We start from the raw sequence: 24698 nt of genomic DNA on the forward strand, positions 1-24698 counted from the left end.
CAGTCGGCTTTCCCATTCATCCCAATGGTGGGATGGGGTTGAGGTCAGGGCTCTGTGCAGGCCAGTCAAGTTCTTCCACACCAATCTCGACAATTCTGAAATGTCATTCTGAAACAGGAAAGGGCTTCCCCAAATTGTTGCCACAAATTTGGAAGTGCAGAATCATCTAGAATGTCATTGTAGGCTGTAGCTTTAAGATTTCCCTTCAGTGGGACTAATGGGCCGAGCCCTGAGACCATTATTCCTCCTCCAAACTTTACAGTTGGTCTATGCATTCGTGCAGGTAGTGTTCTCCTGGCCTCCGCCAAACCCAGATTCCTCCATCAGACTGCCAGATGGTGAAGTGTGATTCATCACTCCAGAGATGGCATTTCCACTGCTTCCGGTTCAAATGGTGGCTGGCTTAACACCACTCCAGCCCACGCTTGGCATTGCCCATGGAGATCTTAGGCTTGTGCGGCTGCTCGGCAATGGAAACCAATTTCATGAAGCCCTCGACAAACTGTTCTTCTGCTGATGTTGCTTCCAGAGGCAGTTTGGCACTCGGAAGTGATTGTTGCAACCAATTAACAGCTGAGTATCAATGCAGAAAAAGTGCTTCTCAACACTTTAATACACACACTAATACAAAAGAAACAGGTGACAGGTTCAAATCTGCTAATTAAATAAATAACCATATTCATAATAATACAAATATATGAATGATTATGTACCTTCAAAAACCGACTACAACTGCTGGTCTAAAAGTCGGTGTGTGATTTGTTGATGAATATGCAAATTGGTGATGAACTGATGCTGGTGATGAAATGTGTGTGATGAAAAGTGCGTGACTAAAAGATGGGATCCGGAATAGGACACCAGTCATTGCTGCCCATGTTTGATTTCAATATTAAAAAAGTTGTTAGTTTTGTTTTTGTTTTCCATACAGCTCATTGTCTTTCATATGCTTCTCATTAAATATTTTTTTATAAAGAATATATATGAGCTAGAGTAAGACATGTATTGACCTCACTACAAACTGTCAACATATAAAATGCAGCATGTCTACTACATATGTTGCATTTTGTCTTGTATGTGACAATCATATGTTTTGTATGTTACAATCATAGCATATATTTTCCATACGTGGCCTACACAACTCTTATATGAATTGTATTTGAGTTTTGCTTATGGGTTACGTTACCTTACTTTACCATGTGCAACAATATATATTATATTATAAAGGATGGGTGTGTTTTTCTAGAACCTACTGGGTCAATGTCAACTAACTGAAAGCAGCGCACCAAACTGGGAATTATCTGAACTAACTCTGCAAGGTCATTGCAACTGACTCATTATTATTATTATTATTATTATTATTATTATTATTATTATTATTATTATTATTGCAATCATCAAGATATGTGCTGGTAGATATGCCTTTTAAACTTGACTGCCTTAACTTTTTACTCAGACTCCAGATTTGTATAGTAGTCTGCAAATTACACTTTCTGTCGTATTATTTTTAATTTACTTAGCAGATGCCTTTAACCAGGGCAAGTTACATTTGAAACAAAATAGACATTTCACAAATAATCATACAGTAACATCAGCTACAATATAGCAGGTTATAATTTAACTGAAGTGTGCACGTTTCAGTCATGGCGTTTATGAATGTAAAAAGTGCAACTTTGACTAAAATATTCACATTTCAATAAACCCATTACAGTAAACACAGCACAATACAGTACAGCACCTTGCCTCGTAATAAGAGCATATTTATGGACTTATGGCTCAATAATGTCAACAACTGCAGTGCTATTATTATTATTATTATTATTATTATTATTATTATTATTATTATTATTATTATTATTATTAGCTATTGTATCGAAAAAAGGTTCACTGCTTTAAAGTGCTCCATACATGCTCTCCATAGTGACATCTGCTGGTGAATACATGATATTGTGACTATCGCATAATCTGAAAGGCAACCGTCCTCGAGACATCATCGAGACATCACAGTTATATAACAAAGGCAAAGAAGACTATATTTTGGGAACTGGAGAGAGACATATGTTCTTGTATAAAAAAGAATAGCAATTGTGTTGAAGAAGTAAATGTGTTGGAGGGACATGATTATGCAACTGGTGTAATTTAAAGATTTGTATTAAAAAAAAAAAAATGTTTCTACAGTGTTGGGGCTGACTCTACCAAAATATCTATCTATCCATCGATCTATCTATCGCTTAATCTATGTCTATATAACTCACTATCTCTACATCTGTCTAAGTATCTATCTCTATATCTCTCTCTGGCTCTCTCTAAATAAATACATTCTGTAGTGTCTCCTCTCTGTAACCCTTGGATTTGAGGTGGTTCAGACCTCTTTTAAGCATTACGGGGGTTTGGTTTATGGCATAATAAAACAGAAAATGAAAAGGTGCTTGTTTCTAAAAGTAAAAGATAATGCTTTTCAACTTACAAAGTAAATCTAGTATAAAGTACAGATTTGTCAATTTCACTGTTATTAGCAAAGTCAACAATTTGCTGGAATCTCAGTTGTGTGCTGCTTTCTGATTTAGGGCTAGATCTCAAATAAAAGTTGTTAATTTAGCACCATGGTGATCACTTTATAAGGACAGAGTGCAGTGTATTGCTGTTTGAACATCTCAAATACTGATATTTATTTTATGATTGTAATTAAAAAGATACTTGTATTTTGTCCATCTTTCACATTACATCCATTTGTAATTGTGCTAAAAATCTCATTAGTCTTGTATTAGCAAATGCTGGGTGTTTAGGAAAACATGCACTTACTTTACTATTAACATATCTGATTCATGTATTTTTTCTTACAACAGAGCAGTACAGCTATTATAGTATAATGCCCTTCAGTGTCGGAGGCGGCAACTACAATATGCAGGAGCTAGGCATTGTGGGAAGGAGACAGCCTTGTGCGCTCTGGCTGGACTGGGTGGACTGAGGTGTGTGCGTGTGTGTGTGTGTCGGCTAGTTTGCGTGTGTGTGTGTGTGTGTGTGTGTGTGTGTCGGCTCGTTTGTGTATGTGTGTGGTGGTTATTTCGTACGTGTGTGTTGGTTAATTTGTTTGTGTGTCTGTGTGTCAGCTACATTGTGTGTGCATATGCGTGTGTGTGTGTGCATGAAGCATTAGTTAGTGGTAAATGGAAAAAATTGTATGTAGCCTATGTTTCTGACCATGTTTCATAGCACTATGTGACTAGTGATTGTCAGAATTAAATATTATAATAAAAATAAGTCACATGCTTCTTTATTCTCCTCATCAGTATAACTGCTTCAAAGTATTACCAAAAAAAAAAAAAAGAATCAACTGGACTGCAGCTACCGCACAGCCCAGAATGATATCCACACTGCTTCTGTGTAGGCTGCAAATTTCACTCATTTAACATCAAAACCACTGGATCATTTTATTTAATTAAGGAAAAAAGTTATCCAACACCAAGTGGCCCTGTGTAAAAAAGTGAAGCAGCATCTCAATTGCACTTTCTTATGGCCCGCATGGTGAGCCGAGCCCTGCCCATAGTGCCCGGGGCAGGGGGGGATGTTTCTCGTGGCCCGTGTGGTGGGCCGAGCCCTGTCCATAGTGCCTGGGGGCGGGGGGATGTTTCTCGTGGCCCGCGTGGTGGGCCGAGGCTTGCCCATAGTGCCCTGGGTGGGGGGGTTGTAGAGTTGAGCATCTGCTGCCGGTGCCTGTACGATGGTGGGGGTGATGATCTGTTGGAGGTCATGTTGGGGGCAGCGTTGAGCTGGCTGTGTTGGTATTGACTCGACTGTAGCAGACCTCCATGTCCTGGGCACAAGGGGAGGAACTCACATAGATGTGTCAAGGTAACAAATGGATGGTTCTGGTCTTGGATGGGGGTAATCCTTTCATCTGGGTCCATTTCCAGCATCCTCTTCAGCAGGTCGATGAACTGCAGTCAGTCTATCAATTCTGCCAACAAGTAATTCCCTTCCAGACATTTGCATATGGAGCAACACCATGTCATCAAAACCACTGGACATGTACAGCCGCTGCTCCTTTGACTGGATTCCCATTTCTCTCTCATGCTCCTCTGGCGTCTTCATTCTCCACAGAGAGTTGGCTGAGTCTCTATTAAAGAACTCTCCTGCCTTTGTCCCGGCACTTAGCAGGTTCTCCGCCGGCAAACCCTGCATCTCAACAATGTAGCGGATGTGATCATACACCGATGCCTCGGGGAACAGAGGCCACCCCAGAAACAGCTCCGCAATGATGAATCCCAGCGACCACATATCGATGGCTTGATTGTAGGGTAGGCCAAGGATGATCTCTGGAGCCCTGAAATATGTGGCCTGCACGCAGTCAGAGCACACTGCCTCCGAGACATGGATGGCCAGGCCGAAGTTGATCAGCTTGACTCGGAGGGGCTGCCTGGCCGAGTCCACCAGCATAATGTTGTCGGGCTTGAGGTCGGTGTAGATCATCCCCAAACTCTCCAGCTTCATCAGGGCAGAAGCGACCTGCTGCAGGATGGGCCTGATGTGCTTGAAGGGCAGGGGCCCGAAGCTGAGGACATCGTACAGGTTCTGATCCAGCATCTCGAACACCAGGCACAAGTGGCCCTTGTACCTGAAGCACTCGTAAGCCTGATGATGTTGTATTGGTTGGGGCTTTCTCTGCTCAGCCTGGCCAGGATGCTGCCTTCGATCAGGCCCTGCTGCTCATAGGCGGGTTTGCGCTTCAAGATCTTGATGGCCACAATCTCGATGGTACGGTGATTCCTGCACTTCACCACCTGGCCAAAGACGCCCTGGCCCAGGAACTCCAGCACTTCATACAGGTTTCTCTTGGAGCAGAGCACCTCATGTGTCTGGCTTTGTGTCTGTTTCAGAGAGAAACTGATATTTTTTTATCCCACGGTTCAAATTAAGCATGATGACATGTTCAGTTAGTAAAAATGTTTAAAAAAAAAAACAGAATAACTGTTTCTTTACCCCTCCCTACCCCACAATAACCCCTAATAAATAAGAATAAATAAAACAGACTGTTTGGGGTTGTGTGTGTGTATGTGTGTGCGTGTGTGTGTGTGCATGAAGCATTAGTTACAATGGTAAATTGAAAAAAATGTGAAATTGTGCCCAAGTTTCATTAAATTTGTTTTCCTGGTTATTGTTGGTGGTTATGTTTTTTCCTGTTTAATATAATCTGTTAACAGGTTTAGCCATTTGTGTGTTTGTGTCTGCTTTTCCAGTTCAGGAGTATAGTCTTCTTGGCGATAGTTAACGCTATGAGAACTTAAGTTGGGTTTTGTTCAGGGAGGTTGAGTGTGGTTAGGTCTCCGAGTAGTCAGAGAGGATGGAGAGAGTGGGATGCTGCAGCCCAAGAAAGATTATGTTTTGTTTATCACTTCTTGCCAGAAGTGTTGAGTCAGTGGACATAGCCAAAAGGCATGAAAGTAATGGTCATGGGTGTTCAGTGTACATGTACAGTGTGAATAATTGATTTTTCATTTTTAGATTATATAATTTTGATAATGGTTTCTGGAGAGGGTTAATTTGTCACTTGTTTCCATGAAAGGGCGTGCTGTAGATTGTTATGGATTATATTACCTTTTGATTTGATAACATTTTTTAATTGGAGATACTGGAGATATTGTTCTTTACCGATACCAAACTTCTGTTCCAAATCATTTAATCCAAGGATTTTATTATTTTTAAATATCTGTTATAAATGTGTGATACCGTAGTGCTCGGGGGGTTTTGCCAGAGATGAGCCCGACTCATATTTCTGGGTTTAACACAAGTCACTTTATTTTCAATAATTTCTCCACACAGTTAATGCAGTCTAACACACTCTAACTCCAACTACTTCCCCTGCGCGGGAACCGGGCACCCCTATTTTTTAGTTTAGTCTCCCCCAATCACGGCGCACCCCATGTTCCCACACAGGGCCAACCCCTGACCCCCAGAAGTAACCAAACACAGTCACATAAACACATACACATACACATAATGACCCCTACACTGCGGTGGCATGCTACAATACATTTCCTTTTCCAAATGCTGAAGACTATTAGCGTTTTATTAATCAGGAAGTCAGGATTAGACCATATTGAGGTGAGTTTGCAGGGTGTCATGGTAGAATGAGTGATTTTGTTCATTTTCCACCAAGCTGTCAGAGTTGTGGAGATTACAGTGTTCTTAAAGCAGCTATGATGTTTAACAGTTGGGCTTATGAAAGGTAAGTAATTAATTGAAATTTCTTTGGTTACAAACTGTTCAATTTCTATCCACGGATTGATCTGTTTACTTGAGTATTGTAAATATATTGTAGTTGGTTAGCCAGGTAGTACTGATAAAAATGTGTAGTGTGGTTAACTTAATCCGAGGTTTTTTATTCTTCCAGTAAAATGTAGTATTGAATCTAAATTTTGGAACCAATTGGTTGTAGGTTGTACTGTGTCCATAGTGAAGAGATTTTGAGTACAACAGACATTTTAACTGTTGTAATTCTGCCAATTATAGAGTGGTAAGTTCATCGATAGGTTTAGATCATCTTCTGTGGTTTTTATAAGTGGAGTGAAATTGAGGTGGAATAAGTATTTAGGTATAGGTATTTGATATTGCCAGTGGTGAATGGAAGAGCAGGTGTTTCTTTTGTTTTTGTTTTCTTGCCGACCCCCCCCCCCCCCACGGGAGTACAACTTTATTATTTAATCACTTTAACAGTTAGTAAAAAACACACCAAAAAAAATTGGAATAACAGTTTCTTTACCTTCCCTACCCCCCAATAACCCCTCTAACCCCAAACTTGTGCCAGCAAGTTTGTGTGTGTGTGCATGGATTGACAGTTTTTGGGCCCAATTAAATAAAAAATGTTCACACTGCGAATCGCTTGCAGAGGCATTAGTGACATTTCTGCAAGCAGATTTTGCACTGCTAAACTTTCATGGTATTAAACCTAAAATGATTTTGACTTTTTTTGCACAATGGGAGGCAATATGATGTATTGTTTTACAGTTTGAGATTAGCCATTGGGTCATATGTTTTATATAATGCGCCGCTACACATAAGTAGATGCTGAATAAAATATTTGCATTGATCTGTTGTTCACATATAAGCGAACACATCAGCTTTGATCTAACCTAATACATAACTACACAGCTGTCATCAATGGTGGCTTTGGTTTTTATTTTATATATTTTTCTTGTAACCGCTACAAAGAACAGGTTTGTAGTTTTGTATCAGCTGGTAGATTAATACTTTCAATGTACAGCACTAAGCGCCAAATTTCTGTTTCTTCATGAGCCATTGCTGTCTCTCGCAGGGAGCATTTGCGACTGCCTCCCTCCATTTTATCTTGCATAACAACTGATGTCTCGCGGTGCCTCAGAAACCACACAAGGAAAATGGAATACAGCGCATTTTTTATTTAATCGGGTCCTTTGTTAAGATAGCATCTCATCTGGAACTTTGTCAACAGAGGCAGCTTTTCAGTTTAATTAAATTATCTTTTGAATCAGCCAGACTGAAGGGAAGTCCATGGCAATGATCCCCAAATGTGGTTTAGGAGGTTGCAAATTGTTCACATGATTGTAGAGAAGTCTATTTATGTATTTCTGCAACATACTTTGGAGGTCTGGTGTTCTCATCCAGATTATTGATTTGGTATAATGCAACTGGCACATCTGTAACACAGATTTATAAAAGTGATTCCTGTGCCGCTGGTAAAGGTAAGGAAGACTTTGTTTCTGTCCCCTGCTGAGACAGAGTTTAGGTGATTCTGTATGCTGACCCACTTAGCATTGATGTTTTCCACCTTAAACTCATCACCAATGTCCAGTGAGCTGTATTTGATGTTGAAATTGCCTGCATTGAAGTCCTGCAGAACAATCAGCTTCCTTCTTGCCTCGTGCATAAGTGGCAATCTCTCTTCATGCCACATCATGTTCCAAACACCAGTCTGAGTTAATTTTTCAACCACTGTATCATAGGTGTATGTCGTTTCACAAAGCTCCACTTTCAGCCTCATTAAAACAGTCTCATTTGTATGTATTTCAAGAAACGTCTTGATTGCTTTGGCCACATTTTCAAAGCAGTTAAACTGATATGTTATCCCATGGACAATTAGGGTCTGACCACATAAACACTGGATTCTGATGTCCAGGAACCGGATTCCTGCCTGTAGCTGTTGGTCTATCGGCCAGGTCTGGCACACAGCTGCATCCCCCAGTAGAAAGCCATGGTGTCGTGGGTGCCAGGGATGGTGAGTTCAGAGAGGGGCGTGTTGTCGGGAATGTTTGCCATCCAGTCAGTTTGGAGGAATTCAGGGGTTTGTGTGTTATCAAAATAAATCCTGTTCCCAGTACACTCAAGACTAAAGATTCTGAAAATAACAATAATTTTAATTCACATTACAGTCACATGTGTTTGTTTGTTTGCTAATTTGTGCTAGAGCACTGCTCAAAACATTATAAATAATTAATAAAATATCAAACTGTATTAGCAGTCCAATATCATTATTTCAAAGAAATTCCATATATACAAAAACATAAAATAAGCATATAGATTTTACATGTTTCTCAGTTTAATTATATGAAGTAATATTAATGTAATATTGTTTAATTATTAATGTTTAATCATTATGTGGAAGCTCAACTCACAGAACTTCATTACAAGACACATTATTAATTGAGGAAGAAAATTCACTATAATGGAAATACAATTGTTTATCTATAACAGACATTTCCTTCAAAAATATTAATATATATTTAGTATATAAAAATATTGCTATTTTCAAACAACATGGTAATACATAATAAAGTACAGAGTAATGTAATAAAGCTTCTTGTGATATTTATTTTTGCAATATCATAGTTAACTTTTTTTGTAGAAATGTATCTTCAATTATATAATGAGAATATACAGGCACATTAGATTGAAATGTATCTATATGGAAGGGTTTTATAGAATGTAACCCTTCTATAAAGTGGGGGACACCATTACTCTGATTAGTTTTTAATGAACCGTCCTTCTTCAGACCGAAATAACTTATTTGTGTTTCTGAGGTGATTGCAAGAGAAATGGCAATATAACAACAATTACATAATTACCAGAAGATAAATGTGGCTTTTCTGCACAGCAAATTCTACAGTGTTAAAATTACAGTGTTAATATATAGTTTCAACACTTATTGGGTTAAATCGACACTTTGAGAGTTAAACCATCTTGAGAGTCAGTGTTAATTCTGGGTGTCAAAATAAAGAGTGTTGAGTTTACACTGTGCTGGTGTAACACCAAATAACTTACAATTCCTGCAATGCATTTGTGGTAGTTTCCTGAATAATTGTTTTATTGTTTAATTATTGTATAAATGTCAATTGTTGTAAAGGAACTCTTGTTTGAGGGTAAAATGTGTCTTTACCCACCAATATATTTATATTTGTGTTGTCCAGTTTTTTTTCCCTAAATCCGAAGTCTGGGGTCTGGGTATATATTTACTGAAAAATCAATTGTAAAACCAATTAAATTATATGAAGTGTTTATATATATATAACAAAGGACTATGGGTTGGCGTGGTGGCGCAGTGGTTAGCAGTGCTGCCTCACAGCTCCAGGGTCCCGGGTCTAAGTCTTGACAAGGGGTGCCTGTCTGTCTGGAGTTTGTGTGTTCTCCCCATGTCCACGTGGGTTTTCTCTGGGCACTCCAGTTTCCTCCCACCGTCCAAAGACATGCAGGGTTAGATTAATTGGTCTCACTAAATTGCCCTGTGTGTGTGCTGTCCAGTGATGGACTGGTGTCCCATCCTAGGTGTATTCCTGCCTTGCACCCTATGCTTGCCTGGATCAGCTCTGGTTTCCCTGCAACCCTCACCAGGATAAGTGATTTAAAAAATGGATGGACAAAGGACTGCTAGATTGTACTACACAGTATCAATACACACATTTCTGATCATCCAAAGCATATAGAACTGCCTGCCTGCAACTACTACCCACCCACTCCAGCTCATCCAGAACTCTGCAGTTTGCCTGGTATTCTCTCTGCCCCAATTCGCACATACTACTCCACTGGCTCCCAATATCTGCATGCACTGAGCTACCTTCAGACCCTGACCTCTCCATACATCTCCCTCCAGACTACTCCGGTCTTCTGGTGCCAGAAGACTAACCCTGCCTCCTCTCCGCTTCCCTTCCTCCAGAGCTGCTCCTTCTCATCCCTGGCCCCTAAGTGGTGAAGTCTAAACAGCAGAGTCCCTGAACTCCTTCTAGCAATTACTCATGACACATGTTTTCAGACAGTACTTGTAATTTAGTCATTCATTCCCCTGTAAGATTGCACTTATACAACGTTTTGACATACTACTTACCTTTGCATTACTTTGCACTTCAATCACTTAGCTGTTAACTTTGAATTAACATATTGTCTGATTTTACAATCTAGGATGCAAGACCTTATATATTGTTTACTGTATATCTCCTATACACTTGTGTAAACTGGAATTTGTAAAATGCATTATGCCTTGAACTGCACTGTGTTATTGCACTTTGTATTGCTCTTATATTTTGTAAGTCGCCCTGGACAAAGGCATCTGCTAATAAATAAATAAATAAATAATAGACGCAAATTCTGTGGTAACTCTAGTTATCATTTGTAAACAGGGTTTTAACGCATTAATGGAGTAACAAAATGAGAATGTTTTAACACTGAGGAGAGTTAAATTTTAGAGTAGAGTTAACACTGTAAGTGTTAACTACCCCATAGTGTTAAATGTAATTAACACTGGTTAGAGCAGTGCAGTCTTTATTTTATTGACGTAACAGAGTGAAAACAACACTGGTGATTTGACACTGCTGCAAGAGTAACATTAACACTGTAGGGTGGGACCAAACATGATGTGAAATAGTGTTCAAATGTACTCTTTAAGACTGAATTTAACACTGAAGTTTATACTGTATGTGCCTGCAAAAGTTAATATAACGTTTCTCAAATGGCTATGCTGTACACATACTTACATGATAAGCAGACAGAGGGTGAGAGGAACTGTCTTGCGGTCCCAAATGACTGCTGGTTTGATCCTCATGGTAATTCTTCATGAAAACACAGCAGTCAACCAGTAGAACTTATAATGGAATGTATGCCTAATGTTTTCAGACATTGAAGATGAGTGACCACAGACGTTCTTTAAGATCTTTTGAGGATAGTCTATACTACAGCTTCAGGACTGAGTGTTTCAATTCCTACTGAACTCCAAAGAAAAATATATCAGTTAGTTATGGCGATCATTCATTTAAAATGTCTGGTTAATTGAAACATTTACTTGCAAGCATATGCTTGCTTTTTTCATAGCAAAACGGCTACATTTGATCATCAATTTATCATTATACTGACCTACCAGTATAAAAACAACATTACTAGCAACATTTCTCATGGAATAATATATCTGTTTCTGTTTACATTAAATTAAAACAGTAGTTTTAACCTACCTGGTCGAGTTGTATCAGCGGAGTGTAAAGGAGAGTGGATTCAGATATAACTTCAGAAAACTCACAGCACAGAAACGGCGACTACAATAGTGCAAATCGTAATATAGGGTGAACTTTACATAATCATGATTAGTTGCATTGCATATTCATAAAAGGGTCTGGGTCAGATTTAATATTGGGTGTCTTGCAGCTAAATGTTTTAATGGGGTGGGGGTACAGTCGGAAAACAAATTACGATTTTTACAAATGGTTGATATGTAATGCTTTTAACTACATATATAGGGTATCCTGTGTTTTTTTTTTTTTGTTAAGTAGGTGTACTTTAATGTACTTTATTGTGCTTTTACTGTATTGTACATATTTTAAGAACAATTGGGTAAATACATATTATTGCACTAAACAGCAGTCACACCACCTTCTAATAGGGTTGCCACAAAGATACTTACGATATCATGTTTCATGTATGAACGCGACCAATTTTGTTGTTCGGTTTTTTGTTTTTATTTTTTAGTTTTCATGTTTTATGTCGGCTTCTTTTGCGGAGAATTTCGCAGTTATGCGCAGAACTGCAGAATCCTCTGCTCCCATTGGTGGAGCCGCGCAGAACTGCGAAAATCTACACGTTACTGATAAGATGTTAGTGTTATGATGATGTTTATGCTGCGTTGCGGCACTGTGGGAGCAGGAGGAAGATGACAAACTGTAAGTCTGTCCTGTTGTGATTAATTGTGGTCAGCAATTAATGTATTTTGCATTTTGTTAAAAGTTATCTCCTGTATCAAATGGAGAAATGGCCACACATTCATATTTAACACTCCGACCATTTAAAAACTTAATAAAGTTGGAAAAAGAAAGCTGTAAATTCTCAAAAATAAATAAATTACGCATTTGTTTTGTACTGTACATTTGTGCACATTCATTCTGACGGTAGATTGAAAACACTGCATTCTTTTTTTCTTAAAACATAAGTGCCACACAATGTATATTAATCTACCAGTTTTGGTTATTTTACAAAATGTAAAAGCAGTAGATATTAAGTAAATATACACTGAAAAAACGAAGGTGCATTGGTAATAACAGAGCAAGTACAAATAAAACACAAAACAATATGGACAGGTTAATGCAGCCAAATGAACAAACCTTTACTTCTTGTATGTAACGGCAGGGCAATGGGAGAATCTGTGGCACTTTGTTTTGGGGGTAGATTGTGGTTTTTAAATGCAGTTTAGTATTATAATCCTCAAACTTAATGCGTGATGAAATGTGATTCATGCATTTTACTGCACGGTAGCAATACTGCAACATTTAAATTATGTGTTCATTGTATGATGCACTCATTCTTTATTATTTAATGTTATGACATGCTTTGGCATGGTGTTCCACTAAATATAATTAAGACTGACTGATTTAAGGATTAAAGATTCTCATTGTCCAAAATAAAAACAGACATATTCCAAAAATGACTGAGCTAGTGAAGTGCTTACTATTGCTTTTTTGTATTTGTAAATTGACAATAATCTGTGAGCAAAAATGAAACCTGCATATTTATATTGTTTTTGGGGAAGAATATGTGCCTCGCTTCATTCAGCTTCATATTCAGCAGCAGACTCCCATTAACCGACTGAATCTTCACTTGCTATTAGGACTATGGAGGGATAAGGGGGTGGGTTCAAGGTGGGGGGAGGTTGGCAGTGGATGCATGTGGCAGGTGGGGGGGGTTGATGGTTCTACCTATATATATATATATTGGTTAAAAAAATGCTGTTTAGCCCCTGTATAAACTTTTATATCCCTAATTTATCATTGGCACCCATTAGCACTTACTAAAGTATACAAACCAGACTTTAGGCACTCTGGCCAAAAAAGGTTGGCCATGCCTGGGTTAAGCCCTTGTTTTCCACGTGATTATGCCTGCAGGTGCAGTAAATTACAAGCCCCAGTGTGTAGCCCCACACATGTTCCAGTTAGTGGAGGATGCATTCAAGGTTAAGAGAGCTGAGAGTTGTGATCAGTCTTAATGCAAAATAGATGTGCGCTTTGAAGCGAAGTAAGGGACCAATCCGCTTGACTTTGTATTCCACTTCGCACGGACACATCTCACTCTGGGACATCTAACTGCTTGAATGGAACACACTTCATTGGTGTTCTCAGCTCTTGCCAGTTGATCTTCTGGCACAATCAAAACTGTCTTTCTGATCCATTAAATTATTATTTTTTAAGTATTTTAAAAGGGTGTGCATAATGCATTGCACAAAGTATAAGAACAATTAGTGTCATTGCAATTGAAGCTTTTTACAAAGTTACACTTTATTACTAAATCATTTGGTCTTATTGTACTATTTCTGTTTTAACTGTGCCACTTTAATCATATCTGCATGCATTTCCACACAGTAGCAGATAAAATTCTACTAATTGTAAATATACAGTGCCTTCCACAGTGATTTCTACCTGATTCAATGTTAAAAAAAAAGGAAAAAAGCTTGACTTTTCTGCAAAAAAAAAGTTGAAAAATGCTGAAGTGGTGAGGGATCATCTAAGAGAAATGATGCCCCAGTGGCATGACATCACTATTTAATAACAATAAAGTTCAATACCAAACTCAAACACTGAGTTCATACAATTTGATCACATTTGATTAATATTGTAGTAAAAATTATTCGATAATACAATTACAAATAACACATTTATTAGATATGTTTTGCATCGTCGGTCAGTAGTTCCAAGTAGTTCTGACCACGAGTTACAAAGAGGATCAGCACTCCCTTGGATAGCGTTGAGCATTACTAGTTATTGTGCAGTGTGTGGCCCACTCATGATATAGAATAACTTTTGGATATGCTTATTTATGTGGAAATCTGCATTTTTACATTACATTCAACAGGTTAATGGTCGTTTGAAGCCCTACTACTTACATGGGTCAGACCTTGACACAACACAGCTGCCCTGTATAAATTGCATCCATGATGACTCAGTCTATCTATAAGCTATTGTTTCCACTTAGTAATATATTTATGATCTGTAGTTAAAACAACTATCATTTGAGTGCTACACTACTTGTTCAATCATGATAATTTGGTATGTGTTGTGTATAATTCTTATAACAGTTTAGAGAGCATGTGAGTTCAGTAGCTGTCTGACAGTAGCACTGCATTAGTGTACAGTAATAGCTGCGATGCAGCTCAGTGGTGCAATTAGGGGCTGGTGTGTGAACGTGTGCGTAATCGGGGCGGCGGCGGTTGAGTAACCGAGGACCGGTTGTGGGGGTCAAAGTCTGGGTCAAATTCCAGGGCCATTTTTTAGTCCCAGTCCGTCCCTGACTACACAAAACCCAAATAACCTTGGGGCGCTACATATTGATGTGTATTCTCTCAAGGAGGAAACTGAGGTTGGAGAATTTTGTTCATTTGATTGCTTCACTGACTTCCAGCTCATAAAATTGATAAATAGCCAGGTGTCCATTGGTGTGCTTAAACTAAAAACAGTTCAGTATGTTTGCCACAACAACTATGACAAAATGAAAAGCTTGGTCAAGATAATATTCAAACTTTAATAGTAATATAGGGAACTTTAGGGCAAGGGGGTGCTGTGGGGATTTGGCCTTAGACCTTGAACTTGCGTTGAACTTGAGGCCCTTTCCTAGGGGGGGCATGTTTTGGTTTCGCTGAAGAATTAGCATACTGGCAAGCAGAGTTCAGGGCTCTGCAGGAATTTATAGGTTGGTGGGGGTCTTCCGCTGTTTTCAACCCCACACACACCCCCTCCAAAAGAGCTCTATTTAAGCCCTCCTGATTCTTTCATAAAATAGCTCATTTTCTCTATGCGAGTGAAGCGAGGCTGTCTCGTCAAAATGTCCAAAGGTTTTATTGCTTTCAAATGGACAAGGATTATGTTGGTGTGGAGCATTTTGATCTAGGGGGATGGTAAGGACATGTCCATGCATTTTGTAACCTTGGGTCACTGAAGAATTTACATACTGGTGAGCAGAGTTCAGGGGACTGAAGAATATGCATACTGGTTGGCAGAGTTCAGGGCATTTGCTGATGTTGAATTTGACTAGCCTCACGGCTGGACCGGTCTGTTTACATTTTGAGGTGATGTTCCCTGGACCCCTTTAGAGCTGAATATGCTGAGCGATATCGATCTGTAGAAGTGGTGGGGCTGTGTGTAGTCTAAGAGTAACGTAGCTTTCTCCAAACATTCTGTATTAGGAGCATCCAAAGATCATGAAAAATGAATTTCCAGAGTTGCAGACAATATCAAAAGTCTTAGAAAGGGTTAATGTAAAGCTTGAATAAATACAATGATCAAGTATACGTGTGTGTGTGTGTGTGTCTGGGTGTGAGTGTTTCTGTATAAAATGTTTAGATTATTCTCAGAGTGGTTTATGCTGCGTGAGTCAAAGATCCAATATAATCTCAGTAAATACTACTACTACTCAATACAATTCCCACATGGCAGAAAATAGCAAATGTGTTATTTAACAAAATGGGGAATGTAAAGAGTTTAAACATTTATATTTGTACATACACTGCTAAGAGTTTCTTATTTACAACTGGTCAGTTTTCATGAATGGGGGTGCAGTCTGAAGACCTTAAAGGCCTTCAGTACAGCCTTCAGTATAACTAACTAGTAACATTCTTACAGACATGAAGAATGAAAACACCATTTTAAATCCCCTGACAATAAGTAAATGAAACTAAATAATACTAATTAAACTTAAGAAATACAGAAGAGTCCACAGCCGAGACACGGGAGATCCGCCTCGATGTCCCAGATAAATTTGATGCAATGGGCAGCAGCGCTTTGGTCGCAACGAAGTCCCATCACACGGTCCTTGAGGGTTTCATGGCACATTTCAAGGATATGTTTAACCATCCCAGTGAGGGAAGGGGGGCTGGGGAGCATCTTCTCACCCTTAATCAGGGCATCTCCTCCGCGGCAGATAATGCACTGAAGTTTCGAACTCTGGCGTCATATAGTGGATGGGATGAACTAGCCAGTTCAGACAAGGACTACATGCAGACTTACAATCTGAGCTAGCATGTAGAGATGAGGATCTGGGACTGGAGGAGGTCATTCAACTGCATCATATGTCCCTCTACCTTCCCAGCAGCTGCCAGTTTCTTTTTTATTGCAAAAAAGGATGGGGGACTATGGCCGTGCATTGATTACAGTGGACTCACGTTTAAATATCACTATCCTCTGCCCTCAGTGCCTGTGGCTTTGCAACAAGTTTAAGGGGCTCGATATTTTACCAAGCTAGATCTTAGGAGTGCATATAACTTAATAAGCATACAAAGGGGAGATGAGTGGAAAACCATCCTCATCATCCAGTCCTGTCTGTGCTGTCCCCAATCTGCTGAGACATGGCTCAAATCACGCAAGCTCTCGTATCAGACTCGGCTTCTCCACAATGCCCGGTTTCTCACACTTTTGTCGATCTTCATGCGCCCCTGACTGCTTCACTGAATACATGCCTCTCCTGCCTCTGGACATCCAGGAATACAGCGCACGTTATCACTTACAAGAAAAACATTCTGCTGGCCCACCATGATCAGGGATGTGACTCAGTTTGTCAATGCCTGTGCATCCTGCGCTCAATCCAAAACTTTGTGACAGCTGGATTGTTGGAACCTGTTCCCACTCCACATCGTCCTGGTCCCACATTACAATTGATTTCACCGCCATCCTAGTGGCCATCAGTCGTTTTTCAAAGGCATGTAAATTGGTTCCTTTGAAGGGGCTCCCCACCAGGCTCGCCACTGCAAAATTCCTGTTTCAACATGTCCTTCGAACTTCCTTTGAAAAACCTCAGCCCGCTTTTCATCTGCCCCTTTAAAGTACTGCACCACATAAATCCGGTGACTTACCAGTTACTCTTACCTCCTCATTACAGTATCTCCCCTACCTTCCATGTGTCGTCATTGAAGCCATTCATCATGTTATAAGTCACAGCTGCCTGGCCCTGCGTGCACACTGCCCGCTCGCTCAACTCTCAAGTCCCTGTTGCTGAGCCCTGCATTGTGTGCACTCTGCACGCTCGGGGGGGGCGTGTCTTATTTTTAAACTAGCCATTAGAAAGAGAAGGCACTTCCGGATGCAGAGCACATCTGCCCTGCCATTGGTTGTCGCCGAACTCCGTCACTGCGCGCTCGCTGCTAATTTGCATAAGGTTGAACATTGCTCAACTCTCCACTGTCGCTGTCGCCCGGAGATTTTGTCTCCGAGCGTAGCCCCGCCCCCTGTCGCCGGGAGTCGTCGGCTCTCATTGGAAATGAGTGGGAGCGTTTCGCTCTGTCGCGCTAGCGAGCGGGCAGTATGAACGCACCTTAATTCGGATTTTAATAGTTTACAGTTTAAACTTTAACTAATTCATGAACATTTTTTTTCTTCCTTCCAGAAAACACACTCTTGTGCAGCAATTGTAAAATAAAAAATAAACAAATACACACATATGCTATAATACATTGTATGAGAGTGCTTAAAATAACTACATAACTGCATGTAATACTAAATTACCCTGTAAATAGTTATCTTGTTAATCCAGGTAAGACCTGGATGTGATCTACTGAATCCCTTGACCTGTACCAGCTGTCCATCAGGTCACATTCTTGATGTAGACCCTCTTTCATTCCTCTGGCAGGCAACCTGATCCAGATTGGTGCTGGTGGGGACAAGTTTGTGGTGGGCTGCAATCCCTCCAGTGGCATTGTCTGTCTGAACCACAGGCCTGCACTGAGCTACGATGGCTCTGGCAGTGTGTCCTGGATGGCAGTCCCAGGCGAGCTCAAGTACTACTCCTGTGGGCCTGTTGGGTGCTGGGGGTGAACAATCTAGATGAAATCCTGGTCAAGCTGGGTGTCAGTGGGAATTCCTGTCCTGGCCCTGAGAAGTGGTACCGCATTCCAGGCTCCCTGTCCATGGTGGAAGTGAGTGCGGATGGTGAAGTGCATGGATTGAACAAACATGGCTCGGTATTCAAAAGGTGAGGTTCCAGCTGTTCAAGGATAAGTAAGGTTAGTAAGCTATGCTATGAATAGATTGGTTGAACAGCTTGTAAAATGGGGAGATTTGTTCTTGAAGCTTTAAAGTAGCTCAAGTATGTGGATGTGCAGTTCTCAAGACTACAACTTTGATCCTTCTTGGTTTATTAGCTGTACAAGACCACAATCCTGTCAAGGATCTATTTTGCCACTCAGGATTGTCATCAATGCCTGTAACCCCTTTGGTAGTAGATGGGAACTTCTAAGGGTAGCTGGGATAAGCAGATCTGTGTCATACACCTGGAGTCCTTTGGATTGTCTGCAAAAATGGCCAAAGTCCAGAGGTGCATGACCTACGATGAACAATCTCCTTGTGATTGTTAGCTCTATAGATGTTCTTGGAGTCATGTGAGGCTCTGAACTGCTCCATCTTTGAGCTGAAATGTACCATGCTTCCTCTAATAATGGTTTTGTGCTCTTTGTCCTATGAGTTAATAAAGCTGGAGAAATAAGTATTGTCTGTAGCCTTTCTCCCATTCACCTAAATGAACTCATTACAACTGGATAAAGAATCATATGTCTTGACATGCAGACAATGGCAACTACTTTATTAGGAGGTTTTATGCAACAGAAAGTAGGAACTGCAAATTACCTTGGTGTTGAGTAGTGGTTTGGGCACTGGTCTGGTGAGGAGAGAGTGGTGGGTTCAATTCCAGGTGGGAGACACTGCTGTTGGGGAAAATGTGATGTATTGGCAGTCTAGAACTATAATTCTGTCTTACTTGTGTAATTCTATTGGAATCAGTTGGAAATCCTACCTGTAAAGAATGTGGGCATTTATGCCTAATTGTATTATACACGTCAGAACAACCCTATTAGTAGGCCTACCTCTGTGCTTCAAGCTTTTAAAAAAAGGAGATAACCCCTTCCATTTTGAAAACGTGTAAATGGTTTTCCTGATAACTGTTTTTATTTTAAAGCAAAAACCAAATCCTAAATTGCACTGAGAAACACTTCCAGCTATGTAAATCCTGCTGAGAGCTCTCAATTACATAATTTAACTTAATTAAAGTAATTTGATTACATTTGACTCTTTAAATTGTGTAACTGATACAAAGTTGGTTCCTAAAAAATGTCCTTTATATTATAAAATGTTATACTTAACTTTAACACTAAATGCTCTAAACATAATTAAAAGGCTCTGATTTAGGAAATAATTAGTTCAATTAAGGGTTCAATTAAGTAATTGAGTGCTCAGTTGGAACAAAAACCAGCAGAGTAGAAGGGGTACTCCAGGACACTGATCTAAACCATCACTAACATCCTGTTGTGTATGCAGTATTGATTTTCTTTGTATATTTACTTTGTATTTCTTTGTATAAGTATATTTTTCATTCAAGACCTATGTGTATAGAGCCTGTATTAATCCATTGTTGCCATTGTAGGAATTTCAAAAGATTTAAAAAAAAAGTAAAAAAAAACTACATTTCCAAACATTTTCATTGCAATTATAAGAATAAATGTATGTCTTGATCCCATATTCATATTGATCATAATTAGTACTTTGTGTTTTACTGTGCTGAATTATACTGCATACTTTGTCAGCTTTAAAAAATCTACATTCACTTAAAGACATAAACCTAAATCAGAGGAGAAACATTTTTACGATAAATGTGATGCCAGTAGCATACTAATGAACTGGTTTATACGGAAGAGCATTAGGGCCACTTAAGAGAGAGAAAAAATATATATATTTTGAGAAAAAAATTCAAAACTTTTGAGATTTAAAGTCGAAATAAACTTTTGAGAAAAAAAGTCAAAAGTTTTGAGATTTAAAGGCGAAATAAACTTTTGAGAAAAAAAGTCAAAAGTTTTGAGATATGAAGTCGAAATAAACTTTTGAGAAAAAAAGTTGAAAGTTCAGGTTCAAACACAACAGCATCGATATGGTGTTATAAGGGGACTGGGTAAAACCCGAAATGGGTTCTAGATGAGGAGAAGGTTATCATGAAGTTAAAAAGACTGTGTAGAGCTGTATTGAACTGAAATTTAGGTATAAAAGGGAATTATTGATGTCTAAATTAATGCACTCAATAGCACTGTGCAGTAGTGGTTAGGGCTCTTGACTCATTATTTAAAGGTTGTGGGTTCAAATCCTGGGTGGTGCAGTGCTTGAACAAGGCACTTCACTTAGATTGTGCCAGTATAATGCCCAGCTACATAAATGGGTACAAATGTAAGAGCGTCTGCTAAATGACAAATAATGTAATGAAAAGTATGCCTTAGAACGCTAATAAGCCTTATTAATCGCTCGAATGGACAAATATTTGTAAACTATTTTGGGTGTATGTTTCCAGTTCCAAAAATAACTCCCCAGCAAAAAACTACTGTACCTTAAAAAGGACTATGATGATTTTGGGGAGTTGTCTTTTCAATATTAGAAAGCAACCCTTGGAAAGCTAACAACCCAATCTAAGATACAAACTTGTGGCATTGGGGACACTTATTTGGCTGTCTCTTCCCAGTCCGACAAATGGCTCCCAAGCATGAAACTATTGCACCTTAATACCACTATTACTTTTACAAATCCTGTTCAGTTTAACAAATTGTAGAAAATGTGTATATATAATAATAATAATAATAATAATAATAATAATAATAATAATAATAATAATAATAATAATTGTATTGGTATTGTTAATGTTATTATTAGTATTGAAGTTCATTATTAATATTATTTACATTATGTAATACAATATTTGCAATTAAAACACACGTTTCTGAAAGCACAGAATAAGTATTTTTCTGTTTTAGACGTCTTTGTAAATCTTTCTATTGTTCCGGCGTTTCGGGTTTTACCCAGTCCCCTATTGACGCCGTATCGACGCTGTTGGTGTTTGAACCTGAACTTTCAACTTTTTTTCTCAAAAGTTTATTTCGCCTTTAAAAAAAAAAATCTCAAAAGTTTTGAATTTCTTTCTCATAATATATATATTTTTTTTCTCTCTCTTAAGTGACCCTAATGCTCTTCCGTATAAACCAGTTCATTAGTATGCTACTGGCATCACATTTATCCTAAAAATGTTTCTCCTCTGATTTATTAAGGAATCCCTGAATTTCTGAGTCATTTACACATGGTGGGACCAGTCAAGACATACAAGGCAGCTGAAAACCTTTAGTACACGCAGGGTAGCTGGATAGTAATTGTTGATCATTATTGGTGGCAAGTGTTGTATGCAGTCTTAGTAATTCTTTCACGCAATTCTCGTCTTTCTGCAGTAGTGATTTAGGACACAGCCACCAATGTTATTGTTACTGATAAGGGCCCACATTTATGAAGCTGTGGAATTCAATTATTCAATGAAAGAGCTGATTGGAAAGGTGTGTTTGCAAGGGGGAGGGTGACTGGATATATAAAGCCTATATATAAAGCATATAAAGGGGTTAGTTAGTGTGTGACATCTCTGAGTATAATAGCAACAATGAGAGGAGAGATTGTCTATCTGGTTTTTATTGTGGGCTCTGGCATAGGTAAGGTTGTGATTGTGCTTTTTTCATCCAAGAAATGTATATCTGATTTGTGTGTAAGCTAGCCTCTAGTAAACTTTGGCCAAGACCATTAAACTATGTTTGTGTACTATTGTGCAAGAAACTCCTCCCATTCCTGCAATTGTCTTTTTAAAAAAAAAAAAAAAAAAAAAAGCTTACTCTCTCTGCCCCCTTCACTTGGAAACCTAAATCTATACACTTTCCATCCAGTGTCGGTAGCTGAAGCCCTGCGGTGTCATCCGATCCCTGGCATCCTGAAGCAGATTGATGCTGGTGCTGGCAGAGTGTGTGGCATTGATCATCGGGACCAAGTTGTTGACTTCAATGGTGATGCATGGGTCTCTCTCCAGGCAACTGGTAAACATGTCAGTGTTGGACCAGCTGGGATGTGGAGAGTGGGCCTTGGAGACCTGGTCTTCAAGTGGTTGGGAAGTGGCTGGGTCAGAGTCAACCCAGGTAAAGCCTAGCTGTGGTGTACTGGATGGTGCGAGTTTCTCCATTTTAAATGGTGCTGTTCCAGAGGCCTTTGGGACTGCTTATTCCTGACGTAAACCCCCTTCCCTTTTACAGACAGACTCCACCAGATTGATGCTGGGGGGGACAAGTTTGTGGTCGGCTGCAATGCCTCTCAGGGCATCTTCTGTCTGAACCGCAGGCCCGTACTGGCATACGAGTCCCCAGGCAGTGTCCCCTGGCGCCAAGTCCCAGGATTGCTCAATTACTACTCCTGTGGGCCTTTTGGGTGCTGGGGGGTGAACAAGCTGGGCCACATCTTTGTCAAGATGGGTGTCAGTGGGAATTTCTGCCAAGGCCCTCGCAAGTGGTACCGCATTCCAGGCTCCCTGTCCATGGTGGAGGTGGGCACCGATGGCAGTGTGCATGGCGTGAACTGGAAGGGATTAGTCTTCTGGAGGTAAGGCTTTAGGTTTGAGGAGTTGTGTTCCAGTTTTGTTGCTCCTAGTTAATCGGTCTTTTATAGTGAGGGAAGGCTGCCTTAACTCAATGCATCCGTTTACCATATTCTCCATCTCCCCGTCTTGCAGGGCTGGTATCAATGCTTGTAATAACTTTGGCAGCAGGTGGCTCCCAATCAAGGCTGTTGGCAGAAGCAGGCATGTGTCGTATGACCGTGGGATCCTCTGGGTAGTCTGTGAAAATGGCCGAGTCCAGAGATGCACAGTCTAGCAAGCTACGTCTTCTGGCTTATCTTTTTTAGATGGCCCTTAACTTATTAAGTTTCTTAATGGAAAAGTTGATTTAGTTGGAGAAAGTACAAATTTTACTTTTGGATGCCTTGTAACCTTTCCTATTAAATTATTAATGCCTTATTTTGTATTCTGTCCAGTTCTTCTAATTAACTTGCAGCCCCCATAATGCACTGCTATCCCAATTTGTTCTCCATTAACCGGATTTCTCTGAATGTACTACTTGTACAGGTTTGCAGTTGGCTGCCTGCAATAACTAGGTCTTTAATAATTGATTGGTTTTAATTCAACTCTGTGAGTGCTGTTGACGTTTCTTCGGTCTCTAAAGTTGTACACATTCATAAGCAATCCCACTTATGATGGAGTGGCTTTAGTCTGCACTCCCTCACTGCAGTGCCATGGTTCACAAGAATGAATGGATGAACTTGTGCGTAGAAATGCACAAATGCATGGTTATTGTACTTGTATAAATATGCATAGTTAAGTTTCTGTGAAGGGAGGGTTGTAATGAAGGCAGTAATTTTGAACAGGAGTGGGATGTACAGGGTGCTCACCATTCTTTGAAACCAGTGAAGAACAAAGGTTTAATGGCTTAATATGTATATTTTATTAAAACATGGCTCTATGCTTTAACACCACCCAATACATGCAACTTCACAAGTTTCCTGTACTACATTTGTGTCCATTTCTTATTACAACAGAGCTCTGTTAATTGAACCTTAACTATACTACCGATCTGCTTAGATGTGACTTTTAATGGTGTAATAAAAGTTGGTTCGCTATGAAGTTCTTTACACAATTCTGTACTTACCTTAACACCTTAATGTTTAAAATCATGAAAGGTCTGTGATTAGGGTATTGGTTCAATTAAGTAATTCATAGCTCAGTTGGAACCTAAACCTGCAGGAACAGGGTTGGGAATCCCTGCTCTAGGTTATATTTTTAGAAGGTTAGAAAAAGTTTCTGCTAAACATATGACGGCAATGGCACTTTTATGAAGCATGCCAAAATTGTCGACCTAAAAGGAGGTGGGTGACTTTCACTGGATTTGCTTTTTAGCAGGCAAGTGTTGAACGTTACGTGGATTCTTTGGGGTAGTTTGTAGAGAGCGCAATATAGCAATAATGACTTTGCATTGTCCGAATGGTTTTTGTGCTTGTGGCTAAATGTGGTTGTATTGTCCTCTGCATTACAAAGGGACGGTGTGGATATTGTCTTTAAATCCCTATTGAATGACTCATTGCTGATTGTACACGAATACATACCCTCTTGACTTATTCAAGCAAAATTATGGAACCACTGCTAACTATGTAACATACATGTTCCAAATACTATGCATTACTAGTGCAGTTCCCTCCTCTGTGAGGTGTCCGATCTACTCTCACCATAGGTCTCAACTGAGGTTATTGCAAACTTTGAGAGTTGGCAGCCGTAGACTCTGACATCTAATTCCCAGAAGATTGCTATCCATAGGATAATAGCTTCTCTTTCTGGTG

The 24698-nt window shown here is 39.5% G+C and overlaps 1 protein-coding gene and 2 pseudogenes across 1 annotated transcript; 1 reads left to right on the forward strand and 2 right to left on the reverse strand.

Annotated features, from left to right (window-relative positions):
- Window positions 1-3494: 3494 nt before the first annotated feature.
- On the reverse strand, window positions 3495-5766 carry LOC136767374 (homeodomain-interacting protein kinase 2-like; annotated as a pseudogene).
- A 1709-nt stretch (window positions 5767-7475) lies between these two features.
- LOC136767375 (1-phosphatidylinositol phosphodiesterase-like) lies at window positions 7476-8289 on the reverse strand (annotated as a pseudogene).
- A 13605-nt stretch (window positions 8290-21894) lies between these two features.
- LOC136767659 (fish-egg lectin) lies at window positions 21895-23325 on the forward strand. Its single transcript, XM_066721588.1, has 4 exons — window positions 21895-21979; window positions 22208-22453; window positions 22568-22910; window positions 23041-23325. The coding sequence occupies exons 1-4, from the start codon at window positions 21931-21933 to the stop codon at window positions 23180-23182; spliced, it is 780 nt and encodes a 259-aa protein (XP_066577685.1). The 5' UTR covers window positions 21895-21930; the 3' UTR covers window positions 23183-23325.
- Window positions 23326-24698: the final 1373 nt, after the last annotated feature.

The sequence above is a fragment of the Amia ocellicauda genome, chromosome 14, assembly GCF_036373705.1.
Source record: "Amia ocellicauda isolate fAmiCal2 chromosome 14, fAmiCal2.hap1, whole genome shotgun sequence".
NCBI lineage: Eukaryota > Metazoa > Chordata > Actinopteri > Amiiformes > Amiidae > Amia > Amia ocellicauda.

What these genes read in the sequence shown, in the direction of transcription:
- LOC136767659 (XM_066721588.1), top strand. Translation starts at nt 21,931, where the DNA reads ATGAGAGGAGAGATTGTCTATCTGGTTTTTATTGTGGGCTCTGGCATA. An exon ending in TATTGTGGGCTCTGGCATAG is followed by an intron (nt 21,980 to 22,207) that starts GTAAGGTTGTGA and finishes CTTTCCATCCAG; the next exon opens with TGTCGGTAGCTGAAGCCCTG. An exon ending in CTGGGTCAGAGTCAACCCAG is followed by an intron (nt 22,454 to 22,567) that starts GTAAAGCCTAGC and finishes TCCCTTTTACAG; the next exon opens with ACAGACTCCACCAGATTGAT.